Source organism: Hermetia illucens, chromosome 3 (assembly GCF_905115235.1).
Source record: "Hermetia illucens chromosome 3, iHerIll2.2.curated.20191125, whole genome shotgun sequence".
Lineage (NCBI taxonomy): Eukaryota > Metazoa > Arthropoda > Insecta > Diptera > Stratiomyidae > Hermetia > Hermetia illucens.
In genome coordinates this window covers 117,890,020-117,917,460 of record NC_051851.1, presented here as the reverse complement: position 1 = coordinate 117,917,460, position 27,441 = coordinate 117,890,020, and the positions used below count along the sequence as shown (strand labels likewise).

The 27,441-nt window shown below is 40.3% G+C and overlaps 1 protein-coding gene across 1 annotated transcript in view; it reads right to left on the bottom strand.

Moving 5' to 3' along the window:
* Positions 1-24,055, bottom strand: part of LOC119652564 — a 149,364-nt gene extending 125,309 nt beyond the window's left edge. The window contains exon 1 of the mRNA XM_038056776.1: positions 23,300-24,055. Coding sequence (XP_037912704.1) covers positions 23,300-23,316 — 17 coding nt within the window. The 5' untranslated portion in view covers positions 23,317-24,055. The remainder of the gene's footprint in view (positions 1-23,299) is intronic.
* Positions 24,056-27,441: the final 3,386 nt, after the last annotated feature.

Below are 27,441 nucleotides of genomic sequence, written 5' to 3'. Positions count from 1 at the left end.
AATACGGAAGATTAGTACTTGGAAAATGTAGAAACAGGACTCGATGAATAACAGTAAGTTTTACGCTGTTCAGTTCTCAAAATTTGAGGAGGCGGTCATTCGACTAAGAGCAGCGGAGACGAAGACTTCAGGAGGCTAAGAACCGATATCGGATTTTGCCCCCATGGAAGAAGAGGAAATTTGGCCGTTTTAAAATAAATCTAAGAATTTTTTTGATAAATTTCAAAAGTATAGTAGCACACCATTATTAACTTTATTTGGACAAACATCATGACGGAACGTGAGGACCTTAGATTTCTTTTGTTGCATAGGTTTTCTAAGTGAGACTTGTTACACATTATGGTACATACATTTTCTGTTTCAGCTTGGCTTTCAGCTAACATAATATTGAAAATTATACCAGTTTTAAAAAGCGCTATTCCCCTTTCATTTGATTACATGCACGCATATGTAATCCTTTCCTCCTACTAAACACAAAATCATGAAATGCATATAAAGGGTCAGGTCAGACGTTTGCACTAGATTTCGTAACAATAGGTCCAGCCTTTGGTGCGACAGGCAGACAGACAGATATAGAAGAAGCTGCCTTAAAAGGACAAAAGCGAAATATCAGCTCCATCCTTTGTTTACTTCAGGATCTCTTTGCATATAAGAAGATATAAGCTACCAATGGTGCCTTCGGTCAGAAAAAATCATTGCAATCCATGTATTGCCCCACGTACGACTGGGTCGTGCGTACGGAAATTATACATTACATTGGGCCTTTGCATTCTTCTCAAATATAAAATGTCCAACTAGCGGTTCAACGAAATGCATAATATGCACACGAACCTCAAATAACTTTGCAGTTAACGAATTCAGTAAGTACAAACGCCAGCTAAAAGCCGCACCAATATCCTATTGACCTTATAAACTTAATCGGATCAATCATTCACTAAATTGTTACTTAAATCACAACACTTTGACCGTAATCTGAAATTTGTTTGCGCCACAATTAAATTGAAACGCCTTGAACCTTCGCATTTCTCCGATTACAGATAAATTGTGTGACATGTCAATTTGCGTCCATAAAGTCTATAAATCTGTTCACATTGCCATTTATTGTCATACGAACGAGTATGTGCCCCAAGACGTATAGAATACCAAAATCGAACACTTTACATTGTTCGCTAGATTATTGTCAATTTAATTCATATCAATGATATCGGACAATGGAAAAACATTGAAGAAAATGGCACAGCACACAGCGCTTGAGGTGAAGTTTGCAGGATTTATTACTATTGCTCCAACTGGGGAGATTTGGTTTGGGGATAAAGTACAGCCTTTAATTGATTTTATTTCTGGACGTATTCAATTAACACATCAGCATTCGTTTATTGTTGGGAAAAGTCCATCATTTGATATACTGGTTTACGAGAACCTTTGAGAATTCGATTACTTTAACACCAAACAGTTGCCATTTTTGATCCACATCCCTCATCTAGACTTTAGCAATTATCCATTTTGTGCTATAAAAATATCCATTGATTTCTGAAATATAAAAGTCCAATTTATGAAGATTCTACTTTCCTCCAGCCCTTTTTAAGATTTCGTGTAAAACACTTGTATGAAATCTAGGCCTCAAAATATGTCTTTTGGAAATCGACAGGAAAGCCCCCCTTAAGTTCATCTTAGGAGTACTAAATTTTTTAGCAGTATAGAGAACAATATCGCGGGCCAATTTTCATAAAAATCCGGCTATTAGTATCAAAGTTACAGCAGTTCAAACTTTTCCCACGAATTTACTGCATCATAAGCAATGCAAATAAGATGTTGACGTCATAATTAACGAGAATAATTGACATTCAAGTGGAATATTAAAATTCCATTCACGAAGAATCTCCTTCTCAACAGCCCTTTTCGTATATGCTCTAGGTTAGCTACTTCACATTTGCTAATAATATCGAACTTCTAGTGTGGAGCGTATGAGGTTGGCCACTATCAATACAGTGCTTTCCAGATCAAATTATCTGTGTAAATGGCTTTTTAAAAAATAGAGGGCAATTGAATTTTCAACTATATACACAGAACTATCATGCACTCATCGTTCCTTATATAAAACACGTCGGGAAACCGGAAGCTGGGCGCTTCAGGTATGAAAGGTTTTATTTGCTTCTTCTGTGAGTATATTTGAGTGTAGAACTATCCGTTATGTATATGCATTTAGCATGTCAGATTTAGTATAATACTTCAGCTTGTAAATTTGCAGGGTAAAGACAACTTTGAGCTACTGTAACTTTGTTACTAATAGTATGATTTTGATGAAACTTAGGGATAATATGTTTCATATTATATTTTATACTACTACCAACTTTTATAACTCTAGGATAAAACTAAGGGGGGTTTTACTCAATTTTTCCAAAAATATGGTAATGTACTATTATTAACTTAATTTAAACAGATATCGATATGGAGAGTATTTTGAGGCCTGGGCACCTTCATGATTTTTTTCAGATTTTTCGGTTGAGTCTGAGAATGAGCCTGTAAAAGAAATCATCACTTTCCACCCCTCCCACTCCCCGCCTTTCTAACAAACCTCAACACTCAGACCGACTTCAAAAAGTACTAATTGATACCTTTCATTTGATACCCCACATGACTATATTCGGTCAAAAAAAATTGTACACCCCCCTTCTACATATATGGGGACCCCCCCCCCTAAATCTCAACGTAGAAGGATATCACTCACTGCATGTCTGGGAGTCCACAGTTCCCACCTTCTCACCAAATTTCGTGTCAATCGGTATAACCGTTTCTGAGGAAAGTGCAGACGGACGGACAGACAGACAGACATTGAACCGATTTTAATAAGGTTTTGTTTTGCAAACAAAACCTTAAGAACACAAAACCTTTTATACGTCTAGCTTCTGGTTTCCCGACTTGTTTGTCTCCTTTTTCCCTCTAATTTTATAGCTTGAGATTGCCAAGGCAGGGAGGGGAGCAGACGGACCATGCGATCCGTGGTGAATCTTCCCTTTCGATTGCAATACCTGGGTTCGGAGTTTTACGGCTCCACGCGCACGGTCTAGCGAACACTTTTTTTCTCATTTTATGTTTCTTTATTTTTTAGGTTCCGGTTTGGATCCACCCATCAGTAAAGGACACGTGAAGTTTTCGTAGAATGACTCGTGACGGATCGAAGTGTTCAAACGGCCCCCATATTCCCGAGCCAAGCTAAAGTAGTGGCAAGCAAGCGTGTGTCGACGGAATATTTCGGTGGAGCTTCCGTATTTTTCCGATCGTCCAGATGTACTATTAGGTTGTCGCACATGAAATGACTGAATTAGCAATCAAGTGCGATTTTGTTGCATCAAATCACCACCAGTTGGCGCTCTCCGATAATGAAGTATATATGCATTTAATCAAGGAGTTATTATAGTTTCGACCATCGTTATGATAACAGTGAAGAAAAAAAGGTTGGAAAAGAGCCAAGAACGTATACTTCTTGTATATGAGTTCAAACTCGGTCGTAAAGCAGCGGAGGCGACCAAGAACATTAACAGCGCATTTGGAGCTGATACGGTAAGCGAACGAAACACACGGCGGTGGTTCAAAAAATTCCGGTCAGGCGACGTAAACCTTCAAAGTGAGCCACGTCGATCAGCACAATGGATAGATGCTGATGAGCTACATGGATGGTCTGCAGCTGGAGCTATCCACTATTCTTTTTTGGCACCTGGAGAAACGATAAATGCAAAGAAATACTGTGCTCAACTCGAGGTAATGCACCAAAAATTGGGTATTCAACGGCCGAGATTGGTCAACAGAAATGGTGTGATACTCTTTCACGACAATGCACGACCTCATGTATCCAGAACAACGGTTCAAAAGTTGAACGAACTGCAGTATGAGACTTTCCCCCATACACCATATTCACCGGACCTTTCGCCAACCGACTACCACTTTTTTAAGCATTTGGATCATTTTTGGCGTAAAAACAATTTAGGAACGAAAAGGCTGTCAAAATTGCCTTCGACGATGTTATCAACGCCCGACAGTTGGACTTCTACAAAACTGGTATACATGCTCTTGAATCTCGCTGGGAGAAGTGTTTTGAATCGACTGGCTACCTACTTTGATTAAATAAATAAATTTTTGTAAGCTTTACAGTCGTTTAAAATTTTAGTACCAAAACGGCCATTTCATTTGCAACAACCTAATAATAAGCTTTGAGATATTGAAAATATAACGTAAAGTTGAATTAAAATCTTTGATGTAAGGGATTCCTCTTCTCCTCTTACTCCTTAACTCCCGCGAAAATCACAATATTATGGCCTGAAGAAGTAAAGACATGTTGGGAACCCCAAAGGACGCGCTTCATGGATATCTCGGTGCATCGATTGAGAATGTGATCCATGATCAATCCTCCCTCTTCGTCACATCACTCGAGATTCGAATTTTAAGGCTCCAGGTTTTGTTGAAAACAAAACCTTATTAAATCAGTTTACCGTGTGTCTGCCTGTTCAATGCACTTTTCTCAGTAACAACTCTACGACTGCGAAAAGCTGGGAACTGTGAACCCTCAGATATGTGATGAATCGCATTGCTACACGTTGCACCCCATACACGCAAACTTTTTTTCACCGAATATGGACATGTGGAGTATCAAATGAAAACCCTTGTACCTTTGGAAATAGATTTTAGTTTTGACAGTGGCCGCAAAAGGGGGGAGTGTGGAGGTTCGAAAGGGGTTACTTACTTTAAAACCCCCTTCTTAGAAACTACCTAGCCTACCCAAAAAATTTGAAAATATATGGTGGTCAATGTACATCGTATTTAGGCTTCAAAATACATTCAGTTACGATATCTACTCAAATAAAGTTAATAATATTATATTATTATATTTTGAAAATTTACTGTGAGCGGCCTAGCTTTGCAGCAAAGGAAGTTTTAATTGGAAGCATCATACAGGAAAGTTTGGTGGAAACCCTATTATTATTAACTGAGTTAGAGTAAGTCAAATTTACTCCTTTCATATCAAATTATTACTCCTTACGAAATAAAATAACACTATCACATCGAATTAAATATCGACTGTATACAACTTGTACACACTACGAGCCATATATAACATATATGCAACGATCCTGGCATACCAGGTTGTTCCCGACCTGAAAGGCAAACGCAGAGTTGCATGCGACCAGGCGCGTATAATGGGTTGCGGATAATGACATGACCCAACGGGTCAGCTACGAATATCGCAAGATGATCTTGTAAATAAGTAGCCGCGGACAAACAGAACGTTTCCATTTATGTTCGTCCTCCCTAACCTATTCTTCCCTTTTGGGGGGAGTAAACCTCCTTAACAAATCCTTAATCCGGGGTGAAGGAATCGATGCGCCTAACGGATGAATTGCAGCGACGTTACACCGTATTTCAGCGGCTCGCCTTCAAATACCTTCCCTACCTTTGAAAGTAACCATGATGCATTGCAACATTTTGACTCTGTTCCAGGGCTAACTGGTTTCCCATTACTCGTGGGAATAAAATTGAGCACTTTTTTTAATTCTTGAAATGGGACCCCAGAGACACGAAGACAGTACCTAAGATGGTTAAGCGTCGCTCAACAATACCAGAGCCTACCACCCTTGGACGTTTTGGCGGTTATGTGGTCAACCACGAGGGACGGAAGACCTAGGCGTCGTATGGTTTGGACGAACCAACTCAACCAATTTATCGTCCGCGCCTATTACCGTGTCACCGATTTGGAATGAAATCCATCAGGGTACAGACATCGACTCCATGACGCGTTCATAACCCGCTTCCCGGAACTAAGTCATGTTCCAGAGCAGAACATCGTCAATCAATACCGGGTGATGCGAAAAATAATCGAGTTGCCTTACCAACCAGGCAACAAATTTTCCACGAAATTTCACTTGAACTCGGTCTGAAGTTACCAACTTACCGGACTGACCAAAGGAGCAACACGAATACTCCACCTATAAGGCACTCCATGAACCCAAGCTTAGTGACTGGGGATGTCGACCCAATTTATAATGAGGCTTTGACCACATTCCAGGTCGCATTCACAGAATATGCTCCAAGCGTCTTGATTCTCCAAGACGCTAGTCCAAACATCCCAAAACTAAAGTTTACTTCGGCAACTACTAACATCATTGCTGCCGTTAACAGAATTTTGGCTGATCGTTTGTCTAGCAAGATTACTGTTATAAAGGTTCACAGCCTGATCTACGTTACAGCTGCCACGGTTATTCGTCTCCATAATCAACATCCCAGAGCGAATAACAGATGTATTCGAAGGAGGACTTTACTGTTCTGAGTATTTCGACTCGACAAAATTGTCGAAAAGTTGAGAAAGGAGATTGGTCGTGCCACGCAAGCACTTCTTGGAAATCAATCGCCAAGAGTGCACAGATACGTTGCGAACATCATTGGAAAGTACCATCTGTCCAATGATACGCCAATCGAAAAAATCGTCGAGGTGCTAAAGCAGAAACTTGCAGTTTGCTCCAATCGCATCCGTATGTATCAAAAAAGCATTCAGCGAAGGACAGACAACACCTTGTTCTTCCAAAACCAACGAGGATTCTATAAAAATCTCACCAACTCAGGTAGGGAAAGTAGCTCCGATCTGGCTCAGGCAGAAGACTTCTGGAGAAGTGTTTGGAGCAAATCCAGCCATTGAAATTTAGAAGCAGCACGCCTTATGCGTCCATGCGAGGCCCTCCCCGAAATGACCATGCCTGACATAACTAAACCTGCGGTAGAAGCAGCCCTTGAAAAGGCAGGTAATTGGAAAGCGCCAGGCGATGACAAGATTCATAACTTCTGGCGGAAGCGGTTCAAGAGCACTCACAGGGTATTGGCAAATAATTTTAATCAGATTGCCGATCCTAAATTAGTTCCAGAATTTTTCACCAAGGTGATCACTTTTCTCATCCCTAAGGAACAGGGTGTCTCTTGCCCTTCAAAATGTCGACCAATTACTTGTCTTCCTACCATCTACAAAGTCTTCACTTCAGTTCTGTTCGCGAACATATCAAAACATCTTGATGTTCATAAATTGATAGCTGAGGAGCAAAAAGAATACGCAAAAGGCTCCCGGGGCTGTAAAGAATAGCTTTTAATTGATACGGTAGCTGTAACGCAGGTTGTTCACCAAAAACGAAATATCTCGGCAGCCTACATCGATTATAAATTAGCCTTTGACTCCATAACGCATTCGTGGTTACTACAAGTGTTACGCTTGTACAAAATCAACCCGAATGTCGTTCTTCTCCTCAGAACAATGATGAAGAATCGGAGCACAAAGCTACCGATATCCTCACAAACATCAGAAGAGATACCAATCAGGCGTGGCATTTTCTAAGGCGACTCTCTAAGCCCACTGTGGGTTCCAAGTCAAGCATGGCATATTGTCGAAATGTACATTAAGACATTTAATGTCCATTGACGACATCTTCGCTCCTTGCTGGACATCACCATCAAGCTCAGCAGGGATATCGGAATTCAGTTGGGTTTGGAGAAATGTCGCATAAAAACAATTGTTCGGGAAAACACACCGACAACGAAGGATACAGCCAAAATAACATCCAAATTGAGGGTATTGATTCGAACGACAACTAGAAATACCTCGGCATATTGCAAGCAACAACACCTGCTGTGGCAATAATTAAATCAAAGTTGCTGGGGAAATGTGAACGGCATCTGAATCTTGTCCTGAAAACTGAGGTAGCCCGGAAAAATAAAATCATGGCGATCAACACCTTCGCCATTCCCGCCCTTCTATATACTTTCGGTGTTATACAGTGGAGTAATACGGATTTAGAATCTGTCAATAGACGGGTAAGGGTAGTTCTTGCAGACAACACATGCACAATAGAGCTGCCGAAAAATTGAGGATCACTATCCCACGTCACCAGGGAGTAAGGGGGATCCTTGATTTGAAAACATTGCACTACAACTAAGTGCATTCGCTTCGAGAGTTTTTCTTTGAGAAACAATCCCTTATTAAATTACACCAAGCTACCGTCATGGCGGATAATAAATTATCTCCTTTGAACTTGAAAAGCAGAGAATGGGATCCCATGTCGAATGTTACTTCAGTCCAGATCGACATGTGGAAAGTGAAACTCATTCACGGAGGCCATATAAACAATTTGTTTTTGCCAGGCATTGACATGGAAGCTTCCAACAAATGGTTGACTAATGGTGTTCTTTTCTATGTGACGCTCCCAACCAAAAATTATAAATGGTACATTCGTTACGACTCCAGCTCTAATTGTAGGTTATGCAACTGTGAAGAGGAGACCATCCAGCACATAACATCTGCGTGCAGGATGTTGAGCAGTACCGAGTACACCAATCATCATAACTCCGTCTGCAAGATTCTCCATCAAAACCTTGCGTTGAAGTTTAACTTAGTGGCAACCTACCATCCTTACTATAAGTATACTCCGCAGAGAATCTTGGAAAATGATCGGGTCAAACTACTGTGGGATCACACTGTTGCCACTGACCACAGTGTTAATCACAACAGACCCGATCTAGTTCTGCTTCTGAAGGAAGAACGAGCGTGCTTCATAATCGATGTAGCCCTACCGTTGGACCGGAACACTGTTGACAAACAGCACGAAAAAAACGGAACTACGGCCCCTTGGCGGACGATATGAAGAAGACTTGGAGACTACAAAAGATCGAAATAGTCCCAGTGGTAATTTCAGCGACGGAATTAGTCCCGCAGAATTTACATAAAGCGCTGAAAATGCTCGATCTTAGGGCTGGACTATTCATGAAGATGCAAAAAGCGGTTATCAATGTAACCTGTGCTACAGTCCGAAGAGTCCTGTCCGGTAACAATCTGACCTAATGGGCTTCAGTCTTGATGCATACTGTCTTCCATTTAAGATCCATGTCTCTGTAGTATAGAACCACCACGTCATTTCTTGAAGTAACAATCGGGATGTAGCAATACATTTTCGCATGGTCGCATACACTTTGTGTTAAATCGCATCATCATTATGCTGCGGGCCTTTGGATGATGCCTTCAGCCCATCCTTAGGTTGGTCGCCCGTCGGTCTGGTTGGACGGGAAGAGGGTCCGTCGGCTTTTTTAACTATATATGATATATAATGGAACCATCGTGTAGTCAAATATTCTTACATAAAAAATCAACAAAATCTTTCATACCTGAAACGCGAAGCTCCCGGTTTCCGGCTTCTTTTTTCTTTGCATGTTTCCCATCGAAAGGTTCGCACTATATCCCGTTGCTAGTTCCGGTGCGAACCCATGCATCAGTTTTTGCACAATGACGCGTGAGTGTCTGAAGTTCTCGCAGAACCTTCAAATAATCCCGAGCCTAGCTAATAAAGAAGCTCGCAAGCACTTGTCGACGGAACTCAATGGACCCGCAATATTTACGGGCAGAACTTCACGCTCAATTCCGCCAATACTTAGCAATTGAGATAGCTTTTCCCTCCAGTCACTTACTATGATTTTCTGTATTAAGATGCTAATTCTGCAAATATAGTATGTGTTTGTGTTTGAGACTCTAGTGGTCCTTTGTTCTCGATTACCTCCGTCTAACGGAATACGCAATCCGTAGGCGGGGCTCTCACGTAGAAAATGTTCCCTGGTTTCCGCTTCTTCATAATAGGATGGACATGAATCATCTTGGCGAACTCCTTTTCTGAACATATGCCCAGCTAGTGAATTATGAGCAGTCAGAATGACCACAATATTTCTGCAACTCTTCCTGCTTTTCGAAAGAATAAACTTGACAGTATGTTTGCTTGGTTCTGACAGGAGAAGTTTGGTGTGTTTAGCAGTATTAAGGCTTACCCACCTGTCATTATGGGAAGCTGGTTCCCAGTTGTTGATAGCAGCATTAGCCAATGTCACTGACACCCCAATTGTTGGTTCCGTGCATGGGGGAAATTGAACCCTCTTTTGCTGAAGCATCCGAGATTTCATTTCCCCCTACACCACACAGTAGTTTCAATGGGTTAAATCTACAAACAGAGTTCAATCGATTTCTACATTCCTGAACGATTTTTGAAGTGATCAAAGAACTGCCCAACGTCCCCAATGTAGCTTGACTATCACTACAGATTGCGATGCGCCTACCATTCAACCTCTTGTCAATCATCAACTTTACCGCCGTTGGGATCGCATACACTTCAGCTTGAACGACAGTTGTATATTATCCCAAGGGAAAAGCCCACTTCTCGTTTATTCGAGAGACACACTTCTGTTCCAGAACCCTGTTCTGTTTTTGAGCCATGGGTATAGACGGCGTCGGTATATCCTGGTTCGTCTCAAGATAACTTCATATCTTCTACCAAATAGATGTATGGGGATCCGAGAATCAGACGGCATTGCGAAAACCAGATCCAGTTCTCCAAATAACTCTTCCAATGCTCTGTGCCCCTATGTCCGTTGTTTTCCCATAGATATAATCGAATTAGTCTATGAGTTGCTCTCATTGCAATGCTCTGAATAAACAAATTCAAGGGCTGCAAATTGAGTAATGCATTCAGAGCTACGCCGGATGTCGTGTTCATGGCACCGGTGATACCCAGCCACATAGCAAACCAAAGACAGTATACTTCTGCTACTAAATTAACTAGGACTTTTAGGAATTTCTGAGATGACTTTTAATATTGTGACGAAAATCACTGTAAGAAAAATATATGGGATGTCAATTTAAATTATGGTGATGACAATTAGCCAGGACACAAAATTATAGAACCGTGGGGCGAATATTTAGTTATGGTGACTGATATCAGATGGCTCTAATGTCAGTAAGGAGATTCTATGAAAGTAGTTTTCTAGCAAAATATTTTTGTCGAAGGCTGCGAAATTCAGTGGTAAGGATTCACTAGAATAGAGTGTGTAATTCACTCGGGTGTTGTGAATTACGTGTGAGGATCCTGATTGCGAAAGTCTCGGGGTTTCAAGTAAAGGGGGCTTTGGAAATCGTAGGTTTATACAAACCAATCCATGTATGGAAGTCTCGGTATCCAAGTGAACATTTATGTAAAGTAAATACGCAACAATATTCAATCATTTATCGAAAGTCAATGCCAAACCAATTATCAGCTAATATTTTTCTTGGGTAGTACGTTTTGCGTTTGTTCTCGTAATTATTCAGACATCACGGTAGGTATGGGTCCAAAGTGAAGTGAACTTAACTTTCATATTGACCTACTTTCCTCTATCCTTTTATTATCAAAAAAACATTTTCTGCTGAATCTGCAAACTGGCAGACTTTTTTATCAACCTTTTCCCAATAACTTTTCAACGTGAAAGTCGCAGATTGCTGACTGGGTCCATTATGCTCGGTGAATTGCTAGGTCGTATGACTGACAAATTGTAATTTTAATATTTATTTTATTTACCGTATCCGCTGAGCCCGTCCCGCGTGTCTACTTATCACTCACCTACAGCACCAATTTACCTGTGCCAGGTGACAAATTAGTAGAAAAGCAATTCGGTAAATACTTTTTTAAGCAAATTACTCTCCAAGCTAATGCAATAATAACCGACATGATCTGTCCGAATTAATTTCTGTTTATTGATTGACTTTTCTGTTTTCCTTCCACTTTTTCCTCCACTCGTATCGCCACAGATTTAATATTGTAATATGTAAATTATTGTTGACAATCCAATCTCAAGTAATTACGTGACTGGAATGAAAGTTTTTTGGTCACTTTTTATTTTTATTTTTATTTTTGCTTTTTGTTGTTCTTATTTTCTGATTTGTAGTTTTCGGGAAGTTTTCACTGATTTACGGTTGGCTGCGGTGCTATAAGCCTAAGTGCACTTGAGCATGATTTATTTGCTGAAATGGTAGAGGTAAAGGTGAAAATATTTTCACATTCATTCTGTTTTGGAAGATTTCAGTGATAACGTAGTTAAATATGTAACCTTGTTCTTGGTGAGAAAAACTTGAGATAAGACAATCTGAATCTTGTTATTTGTGCAATGAACTCGTTCAATGTCAGAATTTATCGGGGAATTATGCATAATGGAAATTCCAGGAGTATTTTTAGAGAAGCTCTACCGGATGCTTGTTGGTATACTTTGGATAAGCCTTCGGCTGGGGTGAGTCAATGTTCCTACTAGCGGTTAACCTGCAGACGAAGCTATACCTATGTATATTGTATAAGAAAGAAAACTCCAAGGCATGTGTTTTGATGAAAACTTCCTTAAAAAGAAAGTGGAACCGTCCTCTATTAATCTTTGTACTAGCGTAAATCACGTCAATCCCATCTAAAATAGCACCATTAATATAGGTGAATAGAGCAACAACTCGCACAATAGACGACCGTTGAATTGCGTCACATTCACATATGGTAAAAGATACAAACTATTAAACATATTTCCTCGAGCTGTCAGTATTTCATCAAAGTTGCCTTCAAACGCAGGCCTCTGGCAAAATGACGTGAACCGAACGCTGGGTATATGTAGACCATGCCGGTATGGCTATGGCAATCGAGATCGCAACGCGACCATTGTCAATCAACTGTTAAAAATAGGAAATCGCGGAAGTATCTGTAGAGATATTCTCATTTTTCAGATAGTACGGTGCACTCTTGGATGTTGACCTTTAATGTAATTGATGGTTAATTATAAATGAGTTTGAAACCCATGCGTTTCGAATCCATCCATTTACAAGTATCTTACGAACAAGTATATAAGTAGGCATTTTTGCTTATCTATTAAAAATGCTTGCAAAAATAAATCCCACAAAGAAAGATCTTAGATATTTAATAAGCGAAAATTTGCGTATATTTTCATGCTTTCGTCAAAACCACGAATACATGTGCCCGGGAAAATGTTCTTTTTATGTTGCACGAGTTCACTTTGATAAATATAAAAGAAAGAATCGCAAACTTACTGAATTGACAATTTTCAAGGTCGCTAAAAATAAATATATTTTTATTACAATCACACTGAAATGAAATGCTCTTTGATTTTTATTTTTTCCTGGCGGGAAAACTGTCGGGTTTCACTTTTTAAAATATTTAGTTTCTATCAAATTGTAATTTATTTTAAATTTTCTAGGATGCTGACGGGTTTCATTGGCCTAAATTACTTTGCGCTAATTGCACTTTATGTACAATATGTACATTCGAATCGCATCTATGTATTGTTTATTTGTGTAAAGAATAATTGAATTGAATTTATGAGAATTTTGTTTTCATACTAAGTTCGCATATCCATTATACTATTGGGATATAGACAAGGTGGAATGCCAAAAGCCTCCCCATCTGCTGATTTCTTTTTGTTACACTAACATAATTTCGTTTTTATATGTTTTGAAAACGAAGGAGCTGAACACGTGCAAAGTGTAATTAGTGGAAAACTGAAAATACAAGATAAATCGAAGAACGTAACGACAGACAAAAGTCACCTGTTGGCAATGAAGAAGGTTTTACACATTCGTTTGAAATTTAGTTCAAGATTTTTCATATACATATCATATTGTTTTGCATACATATTTATTCTAAGGTTTAGAAAATAAACAATTTTGTGAAAAATATGAGAAATGTTTAAACTTGCTAAATTCCTTCTTCTTGGTTGAGGAAAAGGTACATCTATCATGAAATCAGATCAGAGTCCACTAATGTTAATTTAAGTTGATTAAACTTGGAAAACTTGTCGCTAAGAATTGGCCCCAAAGTCTGTACTAGCTTTACCTGAAAGGTATCATGCCCATATTTTTATGTGAATTAAAACGTGGATGACAGGTCGCGGTAATTCGTCAAGTACATGCTATATTCAAGAAAATAAAAAAAATTAAAATTTTTCCAAATTCTTCCCGTCACTGTCCATAATTTTGGCAAGAAGTAATCAATTCGCATCACGAATTAGATTAACATATTTGGGAGGGGTCGATTCCTCCACAGTACGTCTTTTATAATATCTACACGTGTCGATGCCTCGTGCCCGGATACGTACAAAATCATTTAGCAAAAATAGAAAAAAAATCTTACATCAGATGTTATTTTACAAAAATACTTGTATGAATCTCCAATGTGTACACGCCCACATCTGGCAGACAGATATCTAGTACCGACCTTACAGTATCGTTTTTGGAATGCAATGTTAAATATTTTCTAATTCTAATGTCGTAAAATGTCACTACTCAAATTATGCCATTATTGTTATCATAATCCCGTAAAAAATATAGCGGCAGTAGAGTATAGCGTGTCAAGCACAATTACGCCCCATCGGCTTTCTTTAGTTCGGCTTGACAAATTTGCACTCCCCCTTACTGTTCTACTCGATGTGGGACCACATAGTCATCAGCCACTCTGCAATAATGGATTTCACTGCATGACATAGCCATTAAAAGAATTATAACCCCTACTTAAAGTATGACCTATCAACTGCTACTTCCGCTTTCTAATCATTACGCCAGCCGGTACCCCGACATATATCGTCGATCGGGACACTTCAACGACACGGGGGAGATAAATGTTATCCAAGACTAGAAACTTTCCAGTAACGGTCGCAATCATTTTCCATGCGCCAATCTGTTGATGTCACCAGAGCAAGAGGATCCGACGCAGAAACCAACTTCCTTTCTGCCGATCATGTTTCCGAAATGGTCTTTAAATAGTTCCAAATTAATTGTAGTTATTATCTTTGCGGCGTTAGTTATTTCATAGAATATTGGGCTAAATTTGATAAGACAATATTCCAGGTTTATAGGCAAGGCAACTGTTGAAAAGCCTCCAAAGAATTACTATATGCACATGCCAACAAAAATTACCATACGTCCAGTTTAAAAGCAGGAAAGGACTAGCAATCTGAAAACTCTGAAGTGCTCTCAGAAGAGGGCTTCAAGATTAAATCGGTATATAACGTTACGAACTAATTCAAAGTAACAGTAAGAAGGATATCACGCAGTGCTTCAATTATAAAAGTATTACGCTCCTGAGCACTATCTACAAGATATTCTCCACTATCTTCCTAGATCGGATAGCCCCAATACGCTGAAAACATCATCGGCTCACTATCGGTTTCACTTCACGAAATCAGTAACAGACCAGATTTTTCTGTACGACAAGCGATGGAAAATTTGTTGTTCAAGTCCCCTTATAAAAGCATAGCCTGAATAAAACTGTACACGGCCCGATTGACTAAGCGGATTCTGACCATTCACCATCAACAACGGCCTAATACAATTCAATCCCAAGTCCACCCAACTACTAGCCTATACTGACGAAATTGGCGTTATAGAATGCGATGTACAATCTACCTTCATTCAGATCGAGCAAACCGGGATTAGCGCGAAATCTTGGATTGTGCATTAATGAAAGCAAGACGAAATACAAGTAAGGCAACGCACCAAAAACTAAAGAAGCAACAGCGTTAAAGTGCACCGGCCAAATGAGAACAATAAAGATAGGACACAACAACTTTGCGACCATTGATAATTTCTCCTATCTAATGTCGAAATGACAGCCGATAACAGTTACAACAGTTTTGACCCCGTACGTTTGTTGGCTGCCAACATATCCTATTTCAGCTTTCAAAAAATGTCCCGTTCGAAACGTCTCATCATAGAGTCAAAGAATTGCCAACTCTTAACCGCGTTCGAGAGAAGAATCCTCCAAAGAATGTTTGGCCCCCTACAAGAGGATGGACGATTCTGTAGCCTATATAATGATGAAATCTATGAGCTATACCATGACTATCTGGTTGTGGACAAAACCTGGCTCTATAACTTGCGGGAGGCAGGTCACGTAATCCCTATGGATGAGGCTATTCCAGCCTGGATTTTTAACGGCGTTTAAGAGAAGAATCCTTCGAAGAACTTTTGGCTCCAAGAAGAGAATGGACGATTCAGTAGCCTATATAACGACGAAATTTGTTATCCGGCTCAACAGATTGTGATGGGCGGGTCATTTAATCCTTATGAGTTAAGATCATGCAGCCCAAAAAGTCTATAAGGACAATAGGAAGACGTGGTAGATCCTGCCTGAGATGAAGCAATGGAGTAGGCGAGGATGTCAAATAGCTTTTAGGGTTACCAAATTGGTGGACATTGACCTAGATAGCAGTTATTGCGCTGTTGATGATTATGATGATGACAACAGTCTATAAATCCATCCATGCCCACGGGCAGCTGAGGAGGTGAAAGCAAAACTTCATCATGACTCTCAGCTCAACAAACGGTGAAGCTTCTCTCTATCTCTCGTGAATGATATGACAAACCACAAAACCATGCGGAATCAAACTGCTCTTTCAAATAGGACAAAAATCATATTTGCCAGTCATACGCTCAAGTGGAGCAAAGTCGCTGGCCTTGATGGTTTCACTATGGATCTGTTTTTTGCGGTTTCAACAGGGTCTTTAATTTCACTTGCTTTGAAATGCTAGGAATATGTGATGCTGTGCTTAAAGTGGAAGAAAGCAAATTGTCTTGAATCGGACGCTATGAAGAGTATTGGCGTGCTCGCTGCTATCGCGAAAATAATAACTGAATACTTCTGAAAGCCATCGAGTAGCACCTGGAAACCCCAAGTGACAAGAAGTAGGTTGATTGTTGTTCCTCCTATACTGACCATATTAATACGCCTCGAGTCATTGTTAAACAGTGTTAGAATTTTAGATCTCCCCATCACTTGCTTATCCTCTATTTGAGTCAAAAACAAGTGTCTATGGAGGTCTCTGGGCCGTAGAGAGAAAATCCAGGCCCGGGTGAAAAATATTTGAAAACCAGGTCCGAGGCAAAAATTATTCAAAATCAAAGAAAAAAATATGCGGGCCCCTCATAATCCTTTTTTTATTATTTTTATTCCGGGCCCCCTAGAAAATTCTGGGCCTGAAAGGGATCCTTGGACTAGATACAAATACTAATAAGCGTAAGGCCCTCAATCTGACTGATCTGTCTATCTATCAATGGACAGAACACTGAAGGGATCGAAGCGTCAACGGAAAGTAATAAGGGACACTGATGCCTATTTTGGAAAAACAATGATAATTACGCCTAAGTACAATTTACACCAACATATTAACCAGTCCACACCCCTGTAGCAGTGCGGCATATTAAAATAATAACAATCGTTGGCTCTACAATCCATTGAATATGTGTCTTAAAACTTATTACAGGATTTCATTGAAGACCGTAAAGGTACACTGCAGGACTTACCCTGTAAGAGGTTATGTGTTCAGCGTTGATTATTACCTTAATTTGATTCAAGTACATTTTCACAGTTGGGTGGTATCCGGCATCCAGTCGTGATACAAATCCCTCTGCCACCAATAAAATTTGAAGACCAACTTTCCACTACGTAAGCCTTGCGGTCTATTCATTATGCCAATACTGCTTATGAATAATACTGTTAGCTTGAACGCCTTGTGAGCCGAAAACTCCACCTATTGAATGAATTTCTATACTACCATAGGGCGTAGAAAACACAGAACTTATATGTATGTAATTCCGAAAATAGAGATGGGGAGCAAGAAATGTGGAATCAAGACAAGAACATGATCCACAAAGCAAAATACCTCGGTACCACCATGCCCCGTAAGCGTGTTATCAATGGAGATACCTGGCATGGTCCTGGTCGAAATGAAGGCTCGTAAGAAAAAAGCCTCTATCATGAATTTCTCCTCGACGAAACTCTGATCAAATATAAAACTCATAAAAATGCGAACTATCAAGTGAAAAAAGCGATTGCAGCTGCTGGAGTAGACCAGCACAAAGATCTAAACATCGTAAATGACAAGACACAAGATATTCAGCACTTTGGCTGTATTAACAAGGACGGTAATTTGCTTACTGATTGACTGACCCAACAGCCTAAATCAGTTGCCATCGATCGAGTGAGTAGAATACTATCTGGTTAGCAAGAAAACACGACCTTTCCAATATGGAAAAAGGGAGGAAAAGGAGGATCATACTCTCAGTCAATAGTGAACTCCATCGTGAAATTGCTTCACACATCAGTGCTTAGAAGTTATGACATTTTACAACGTCATCCTTTCCCTGTACCCCTGTGTTGTTCGATCTCCCAAACTCTATGGTTGTGAGTACTGGCCCCCTACATAATACAATGAATGTCGCCTCGCGGTACTGAAGACGAAAATATTGCATTGTATGGTTGATAATGTTGAATAAAATTACTTAGTGATTTGAGACGCTATGATATGGAGCTGTAACCCTCATGAAGAAATTCCGAAAACTAATTGAAAAGAAGACCTGAATAAAAAGAAGAGAACTGACAGTGTATAGATAAAATCTCCTAGCATGTTCGCTAGCCAGAAAGGAACAGCATAGGGAAGAAGGGTAGCCTCTTTCGATTTGCTACTGTTGAAAACGTATGTTATGGCTGCAGTAACAAATGCAAATGGACAAAATTGTTCCGAGATGTTCTCGCAAAGAACTGTCATAAGCAAACTTCTCTACCAACAAAGGGCTTCAATTCTTTATAAAACATTGCCCTAACAGTACGAGATTTATGAGGAGTTCATCTTAATTTTTAAGAAATGACGACTGTTCACTAACGACCGGTTTAAAGGTGCCCATCGAGTGCTCTCGGAAGCGGGAAAATTATGGTACTAAAAAGTTCTAAATGGTACTTTTATATTAGCTTGCCTAGGTTGGTACATTGAAGAGGAGGTTGATATGATGCAATTAAAATCAAAAACCAACCAAATTCGAACTTCAATTTGAATGTTATATACGCAATTATACTTTTAGAACAACATTGCATTGAATTAGAAAGGTACTGAATCACAACGAGGGAAATTTTGTTCCTAGCTTCCTACCTGGAATTCAAGCAAATGCTACAATTGTTCAACCAGGTTAAGGTATACCGGTTGGAGAGGCATATAAAGAAGAAAGTGTACTTGGGATTGCTGCCCTGTCCTCTTTCACAGAGACAGCTGCTTCCGGAAATGAACGATTTCCTTTTGGCCAGGCGATTATGAAATTTTGCTACACACACATGCACTATAAGTAACCCTGTTCATCCGTGCATGTTTTTACATCTTCCAACTTCCTGGCTCTTTTGAACCGAGTTTTATGTGAATTGCGAATGACGTCGCGTTCTTTTCGAACTACTAGCTTCTGCAGTCGGTCGCTCCAATTTATGTCCACCTTAGCGGGTTATTTTGTACCTTTTATGATGTGATCGACTGCATTCACCGAAGCCACTACTTTGTCTTTTGCGATTTTACGGAGATTTTGACCTATTTCACGAACACAGTGGAATATTACCAGTTCAACTTTTCAGTCATTTTGTCTGTTCCGATCAAAAGTACTACTCTTTTGGTGAAGCATCCAAGGTTTCGTTTGCCTCTACATCACATACCGGGTACCCAGATTAGTTGCACAGCATTAAATCTAGAAAAAGAGCTCAATCGATTCCTACATTCCTGAACGATTTTCGAAGTGATCAAAGGACTTTTCAACGCCCTCAATTCAGCTTGACTATCGCTGGAGATTACGATGCGCTCGTCAATCATCCTTAGAGTCGCATACACTTCAGCCTGAAAGACCGTTGCATATTGACCCAAGGGGAAGCACATTTCTCGTTTTTATTCGATAGGTAGACTTCCGCTCCCTGTTCTTTTTTAAGTCATCAGTGTAGATCAAATCAAATTTTTCTGGTTCGTCCCAGTTTGACCTTCTTTTTAAAATAACTCCATATCTTCTACCAAACTGATGTATGGAAATCCGAAAATCAGAGGGCATTGCGAAAACGGTACTCAGTTCCCACCAATAACTCTTCCAATTCTCTGTGACTCACTCAAATCCCCCCCCCCCATGTCAATCCTTTATCCATAGATCTAATCGAATTAGTCGATAAGCTACTCTCATTGCGGTCCTCTGAATTAACAAATCCAAATGCTACAAATTGAATAACGTATTTAGAGCTGCACCAGATATCGCGCCTATAAGCTGTAAGAGCTCGCTTCATCTTCACCCTTACATGCTTGTTCCAAAGAAGCTTCTTGCCTAGAATAACTGTCAGATATTTCACTTCTTCGGAGATTTGGGGGATGTACCCCTCATTTCTGAAAGGCAAAAACCATTCAGTCTCCCACTTTTTCGTAAATAATATCATTGTGGTTTTATTTGTCAATTTGTGGTTTATTTGTCAATCGCGTTGTGTATTTCTACAAACCCTTCCAAGATCTCGGCCAACAACTAGCACAACCACGTCATCCGCATAAGCTTGAGCGTATATTGGCAGCGTTTGCAGTTCAGGCAGTAGTAAGTCGATCAACATACTCCACAGAGATAATGATACGTACCTCGTTCTGGGCAGCCTTCCGGCACCACCGTTGTTAGGTAGCGGTCAACACCCACTACAGCACACAGTAATTTCTGCGGTAGCATAGCATAGATCCACTGAATTAAAGTTTCATCAAGAACCTGCTCTCTGACGGCGCCACAGGAAAGGCACACAATCAAACGCCCCTTAAATCTCCATGAACACTCCCATCACGTACTCACCTTTCAGAGTTGTATCTCTATCTTTGAAACCAAAAAGTGAAGAGCAGACACACAGGACTTTCCACGGTTAGTTTTCATCTAATGGGTGCGATCTTAGCGCCTTTTCGTGAATGTGGCGCTCGACCAGTTTCTCCAGACATTTCAGCGAAAATGATGTTAAGCTGATTTGCTTGAAGTTCTTAGAATTTGAATTTGAAGCTATCTTTCCCAGGCTTAGATATGAAGACTACCTTAGCTTTCTACCAAGAGCAACCAAACCAAGGCATCCATGAAAAATATTTATAAGTTGTTGTAAGTGCTCTATATCCTCCTTAAGCATGGTTGGATAGAAACTATCCATCAAAGGATCAAAGGATAGTATAGCCACTCTCGTCTTTCGTTGGGAACAGCCGCTTTCCCTCCGTCCGAATTTCCTTTTCAGCACCTTCGTGTTGAAAGGTTTGCAGAAATCGCCAATTTTCACCCTCCCACTTCTGAGATCTGTTTTCCCGGGTTGTGTGCTTCCAAGAGAGTCTGCATAGACTCAGCTCTAGAGTCCGTGAAAGTTCCATTTGGATTTTATGAGACAATCCAACTTGGCCAACTCATCCTTATTAAGGACTCTGTACAGCGTTTCGAGGCTTCTACGAACCTCTTGTATTCACGCTCTTAATTCCGGAAGTTTACCCAGTCTTCCTTCTCCTTGCTTGCACGATTCAGAAGTCGTCTTCCTGATTTCCTGAGTCTCTGCATTTATCGGTTTTACCATGGAACCGTTTTACCACTTTGGCTTCGGGCAATACGACAAACCTCTTCAAAGCACTCTAAAACTGTGTGATTCAGAATTTCCAACTGACCTTCCATCGCCAAAAGGAGCGGTACTCTGTTGCCAAGAAATTCATTGAACTTTGTCCAATCTGTTTTCCTAAGTTTCCGTCTTTGTATTACAGATAGTCAGAGCTTAATTCTATGAAACGGTGATTTGAAAGTGAGGCTTCATGTTGCACTTGCCAGTCTCTAATCAACTCTGACAACTTTGAAGTGCAGATTGTTAGGGCAATTACTTCACTTCTTCTTGGCCTCATGACTCCATATTATCATAACTATGGAGTCGGAGATAAATACAACAAATAAAATTTAAGTATCTCCTCAAAGTAGTGATAGCCATTAACTATTTTGGATTGAATGTGGATAGAATTTTAACATGCAAAATTCAGCACATCCTGATTTGGGTAAAAGCAGCCATTAACAAAGTAGATTCCATTTTCATTTTGGCTCCTGCACTATCTCGTATGTTTAATTATTCTATCATAATTAAACCTCATTACATTCAAATATTTTCGTGAGCCGCAGAAGTATTTTCGTTTACAAATAATCAATTTGCCTATAAATTACGCTCTTTTCCCTGAAATATTTGTGGATGATGACAAACAAAACGGACCCGAACCCACACAAAATTCTACGGAATTAGCATTTACCAAATATGAAATTAGAGCACTGTGAGCGTGCCAAAAGCTCCCAACGCCACTAATAAATCGTGCAACTGCAGCTGAATGCGTTATGCACCATGATGCACAGCAGCTCCCCAACTGACCCAACTAAATATGAAACGTAATAATTTCAAGTGGGTTTGGTGGTGCAATTCCAAACGCATGAGTTCACTTAGTGAAATGGCGTAATTTAGAGAAATTCACTCATTTCATCAAGCTCCGCGTGGCACAAAAGCAGAAAGTGTGAATGAGAAAAAGAAAACTAAATAAATATTTAAATTGAAAATTTTTCGACCATTTATCCTTGGAGCAAGTGAATCATGCATGTGTTCGCATGTGTTCGTGCGGAATGGAAAAACTCGCTAGAAGTCATGTGTGTTTACAATAACAGAGTTTCGGGAATGGAAAACAGTTTTCCACCAGGCACTGAAATCTTCCGCCCGGAAAATATTCTGCTCATGTACCCGGAATTTTGCACGTTGTTGGTGTGGCACGTTATTTCGAGCTTCCAACCATAATATTGATGGTTCCATGCTGGGAGTTTAATGCAAGGTCCATTGGCGAAGGGGATTTCCGTGGGACAAAACAAGTGGCAGAGGGAACGCCCGTCACGAGGAACATTGTGATTACTACAAACTTGTGAAGGTGGCACGCACTCCTAAGGTAAGACACACCCTCGAACAAGCCGGCGGCTTACAAGTGAACTGAATGGAAAATTCTGCGTTTGAATCCATTAATTTTCCAGTATTTTACGAAATTCAGCTTAGTTTTGGAACATGCCCAACAATCAACAATTTGGAAGTGATCATACATAGTATCTCACTAATTGAGGGTAATTGCACAGTGCCACCACTGCGTGTTTAATCGGCAATTAGCAAAATGTCCATTGAACTAAAAATATAATGGACTCTATATATAGAAGCAACGGTAACGCATTTTTCGCCAAATGAGAGAAAGGCGGATATATTAAAAGCTGAAGAAATGGGGAGAAAGGCGAAGCGGATCATCGATGAAAAAAGCAAATCTCTCCATGATTTAAAATCACTTCTTTTATAATCCTTGACTTGATTACTCAATCAGTGGGCGGTATACTCGTACAAATGCGCAAATCCAAAATAAGGCATTCTAAAAGTGCCCTCGAACTGGCTCTAGGTAGCTCCCTGGAACTAAGGACAGCATGCCTCAAGGTTCCATAGAGCTGAGGATATATATGTGGATATTAAAGGGCAAAATTTAGTTTTAGTGTTATGAGATGGGTTAGCCTGGGAACGCCGATAAGAGCTTTGCTATAAATGCAACAAACTCTAAAAATTTACAGAAAATAAGTAAAAGCGATACGAATCCTTACCCAGCTGACGAATCCATGATTTCTTGCTTTAAACTAGTAATTCCGAATAATATCAATTGACGGAGTTAGTGAAAACTATTCGGCGACCTCGATTCCAGCTACTCGCACTGTAAAACTCTTTCAACTTTTGGTTTGGTTAGTAAGCAGCACTTTTGCTCGAGAACGGTAGATTCGTTGCAGAACATCCTTTCACACTCGACTCAACTGTCGTTTCATTCCTCAATGTAGAAGCGATTCGTTTTCAGACGCAAACTTTCTTATTGTATGGTCTAAATTCGGAGTGGCGTTTTCGGACAATGTTAATAACCTTCGATTTTAAGATACTTTTCATACTTTAAAAAAATCGGTAGCAGAACTTTGGCACACGCACACACTCACTGAAAACTACTCATCTCCTGCACGAGGAGAGTTTTCTTTTTTAAGGAATATCGTTCCGGAGAAGTCACTGCTTGAATTCTATTTTTTTTTTTTTCTTATTGTCCTCAAAATTCCACTTTTTCTCACGAAACCCCAAAGTTTTTATTATTTTGCCTGGTCAAATATTCAAAAACAAATCAAATGTACTAAATCCAAAATACCGCGTACCGTGGCCCAAGTCGTACTGAAAAAATATCCGTTTCTTTCGATTTTTCCGCCGGACAAATTGTGAAAATTTCAATTCATTTTCTTTTTTCTCGGCGCACCGACAAGAATCACAGTGGCTTCTCCGACATAAGCCGAAACGGCAAGAAGAACGGAAAAACAGATTGAGTCTTGGGAAAATTAGCCTTTCATTAAGTGAGCAGGGAGCGCAGTGGTTTGTTCATCGGACATTTTTAAATTCGGCGAAAATCGAATTGGATCCACCGAGATGCGCACGAAATTTCACTTCGGTGTCTACGCAAAAATGAAGCTGTTTTAGAAAAATTAATGTTGGGATGAAAATAGACACCGGGAGGATGAAAGTTTGTCTGTTTGTAAAATGTAAAATAGTCTAGATGATCACGAGTAGCAAAGAACAAACTTCAAATTTATTAAGAATGCTTAGTTAAGCATTATGGTTTATCTTACAGTTTTATGATCTTAATCCGTAAGTCCTGCCACTCGTAAAGGCGAACTTTTCTACCGCTAAGACAAAATACATAAAGTAGCGGGAAGCATGGCAGAGGGGCTTCGAAAAAGATCATTCATAATACATATTCTGTCACTTCCAACTCTGTAAATACTGTTTAGAACATGGTCAATATAACAGACACCCTCATTTGACAAATCCTACAAAAGGAATAGTAGATCTGCTCTAAGGGCCAAATTGCAGAATATTTGAAACTTAATTCAGTCTCCAGTTCTGCGAGTTGAGGCTTAAGAATTCACTTAAAATCTCCCTTGCTTGTCGCAAGAAGCAAATAAAAGCGATAGAAATTTACGGGCTAGCAACCTGCAAATTTTAAAACTTTATTGCCACTGAAGTGTCAATAGCGCCCCGGAAAGGGACTGACCTCACGCCGAAGACCTTTAGCTATTGAAAACGGGCTTTGATTGGTTTCTTGAATGTGCGCACGCTCCACACCACTGGTAACAAGGGTCTTCAGAATGCTCAGTTCCACCAACTCGAGCATTCCGAGTCTAAACACAGTAAAATGGTGGGACTCTGGAGAGTACTCCGTCCTTTCTTGTAGCATTGTTTTTGTACTCTGGAAGGTCGAGTGGTAGCAAAAGCGAATCCGGTGTCGGGTTGTTTCTGACGGCTACCATGACATAGTGATTGTAATGGGCGACCTGTCGTCGCTCGTCGCAAGCAGTTTCGCCATTTGGTTCTATCAAATGTCCGATCTGGGTGAAAGCGCGAGGCTTTTAAATTCTCATCCAGGCTTTTAAATCCCATCAAACCACCGTTGTTTCGGCCTGCCTTGTGGCCGCTTACCATCGACTTAGATGCTCCGACCAATCTCAGCAAGGGAATTCTCGTTAGCGCGAATTACGTGACCATACCATCGAAGACACGTCTCTCGCAGTTTTTCCACGATCGTTGCAATCCCACATCGATCATGGATATCCTCATTCCAGATGTGATCAAAACGTGTCACTCCACTAGTCCAACGCAACATCTTCGTTTCCATTACCGCAAGACGCCGTTCATTGTCTTTTATAGTCGGCTAACACTCAGGACCATAGAGAGCATCATTGCGATAAATTTTAGATTTGAGACGAACGTTGATACGCCGATCGCAAAGAACACCAGTTGTGGAACGCCACTTCATCCAGGTTGCGTTAACGCGTGAAGCAATTTCATACCGCAGTTCTTCATTGGCTGATAGCATTGACCCGAGATATTTAAATCGCTAAGTTCATGGGGATCAGTCGTCAAAAACAGAGTTTTATTCAGATTCGATCTGAGACCGTGTTGCATGAGGCGATCATTCCAAGTTGCGCGAGATCATTTTTGCTATAAGACGCTAGGAAAACGTCATATGCATAAAGCAGTGTACAGGGCGCTGAACGTTGGATGTCCCGTGTGACAGTGTCCATAACAAGAACAAAGAGAAGTGGTGAGAGGGCGCTCCCTTGATGAACACCAACAGAGGCATGAAGCGATTTTGATACCGCCGCCACAATTCGAACTTTACTTTTCGGATCATGATAGAGCAATTGAACCCAGCGCACGAGTTCTTCTGGCACGAAGTCTTGTCGTAGAGCATACCAGATGAGTTCGTGTGGTACACGATCAAACGCTTTCTCTTGATCCATAAATGTAAAGACGGCGATTCTCACGGTGTTTCTCCATGAGTAACCCCGCATTGTGCATTGCGTCAGTAGTTCCGCAGTCCTTGACAAATCCGGCTTGATTTACGGTTATTTAAACTGTTTTGCGAATACGGTTGTCAAAACTCTTCATGGTATGGGAAAGCAACCGGATCGGATGTTAATTTGAACATGCTGCTGGACTACCTTTCTTTTTCCATATTGGAACTGTGTTATCTTCTTGCAAATCAGATAGTGTTTTACCTACCTCAATAACCCGATTAAAAAATTCACTGAGCCACAGTGTTAGGTCCCAGCTCTTCCATTCCAGAGCTCAGATCCAATGTCATCCTGTGGCTTCCCCCGATTTCATTTGTGTTATTGCCTCCTCGACTTCAGTTGCATTGACAAGTGGAATTGTCCGAATGTCGGCAATGACTGTAGAAGTGAAGGATGAACAAATTCTTCTTCTTCTTCTTCTTGAATTGCGAGGCGGGCCAGTGCTTTCCTCACGCTGTTTTATTGGTGGCTTAATTCGCAGTGCTATGATAAATAGCATAATTTTCCTGTACTCCTGAAAACATTGCTATGCAGTTCCATAGAGCATAATCAATGGTTAGAATTTTGGGTGACGTTAAAAGGTAAAAGAATTCTGCCCAAAATTGTCAAAAAGAAAGTAATAAGTCGAGAAACCGGAAACTAGACGCTTCAGCTATATTTTGTGTTTCCCTAGCTGCGTTCCGTTTGACGATCACCACGCTCGTAAGCTTCGCAAAGTGTCCCGTTCGAGGTTTGCGTCTAATCACGATCGTTATGTCAGTTTACATGTTGTGAATTCACAACATTACAACGAAATGTCAAGTTAGCTGAGGAACAAAGAGAATATTCCATTAAATCAAACTGCATACATATAATAATACATATAAATTACATAAAGCATTTCCTAAATAATTACCTCCTCAAAATTCTGTTTTGGCAGGTAAACGCTCACAAGCCAAAGCGGAAGACATACCCCACGCTCGTCATCGTCCATACAGAACGCAGCTCTTGAGGAACGATGAGTGGATGAGAGTTCCGTGGGTACATACTTTAAAATTCAATTACCCTGTACTTTTTAAAAAGCCAGTTACAGTGGGATTGGTACCCATGATGGAGCATAAAACCTGGGAAATGTTGCTTAACCAACTCCAACAGCTCTACTATCAAACCCCATCTCCCCCTTCACGTGGTGATCGGAGAAGGACGAAGGCGAGTCTCCCACGCCTAAAGACCGGACAAATTATACCAAATGGTCCTCCAGGTTGGGGGTTGGGTAGGGCTAACAAACCTAAACGACTTTCAAAACGCACTCTGCGTTTGCCAGGCAAATTTATAAATATAAGCCTCATAAATGTTCACGGCCCTACAGAGGAAGCTGACGAGTC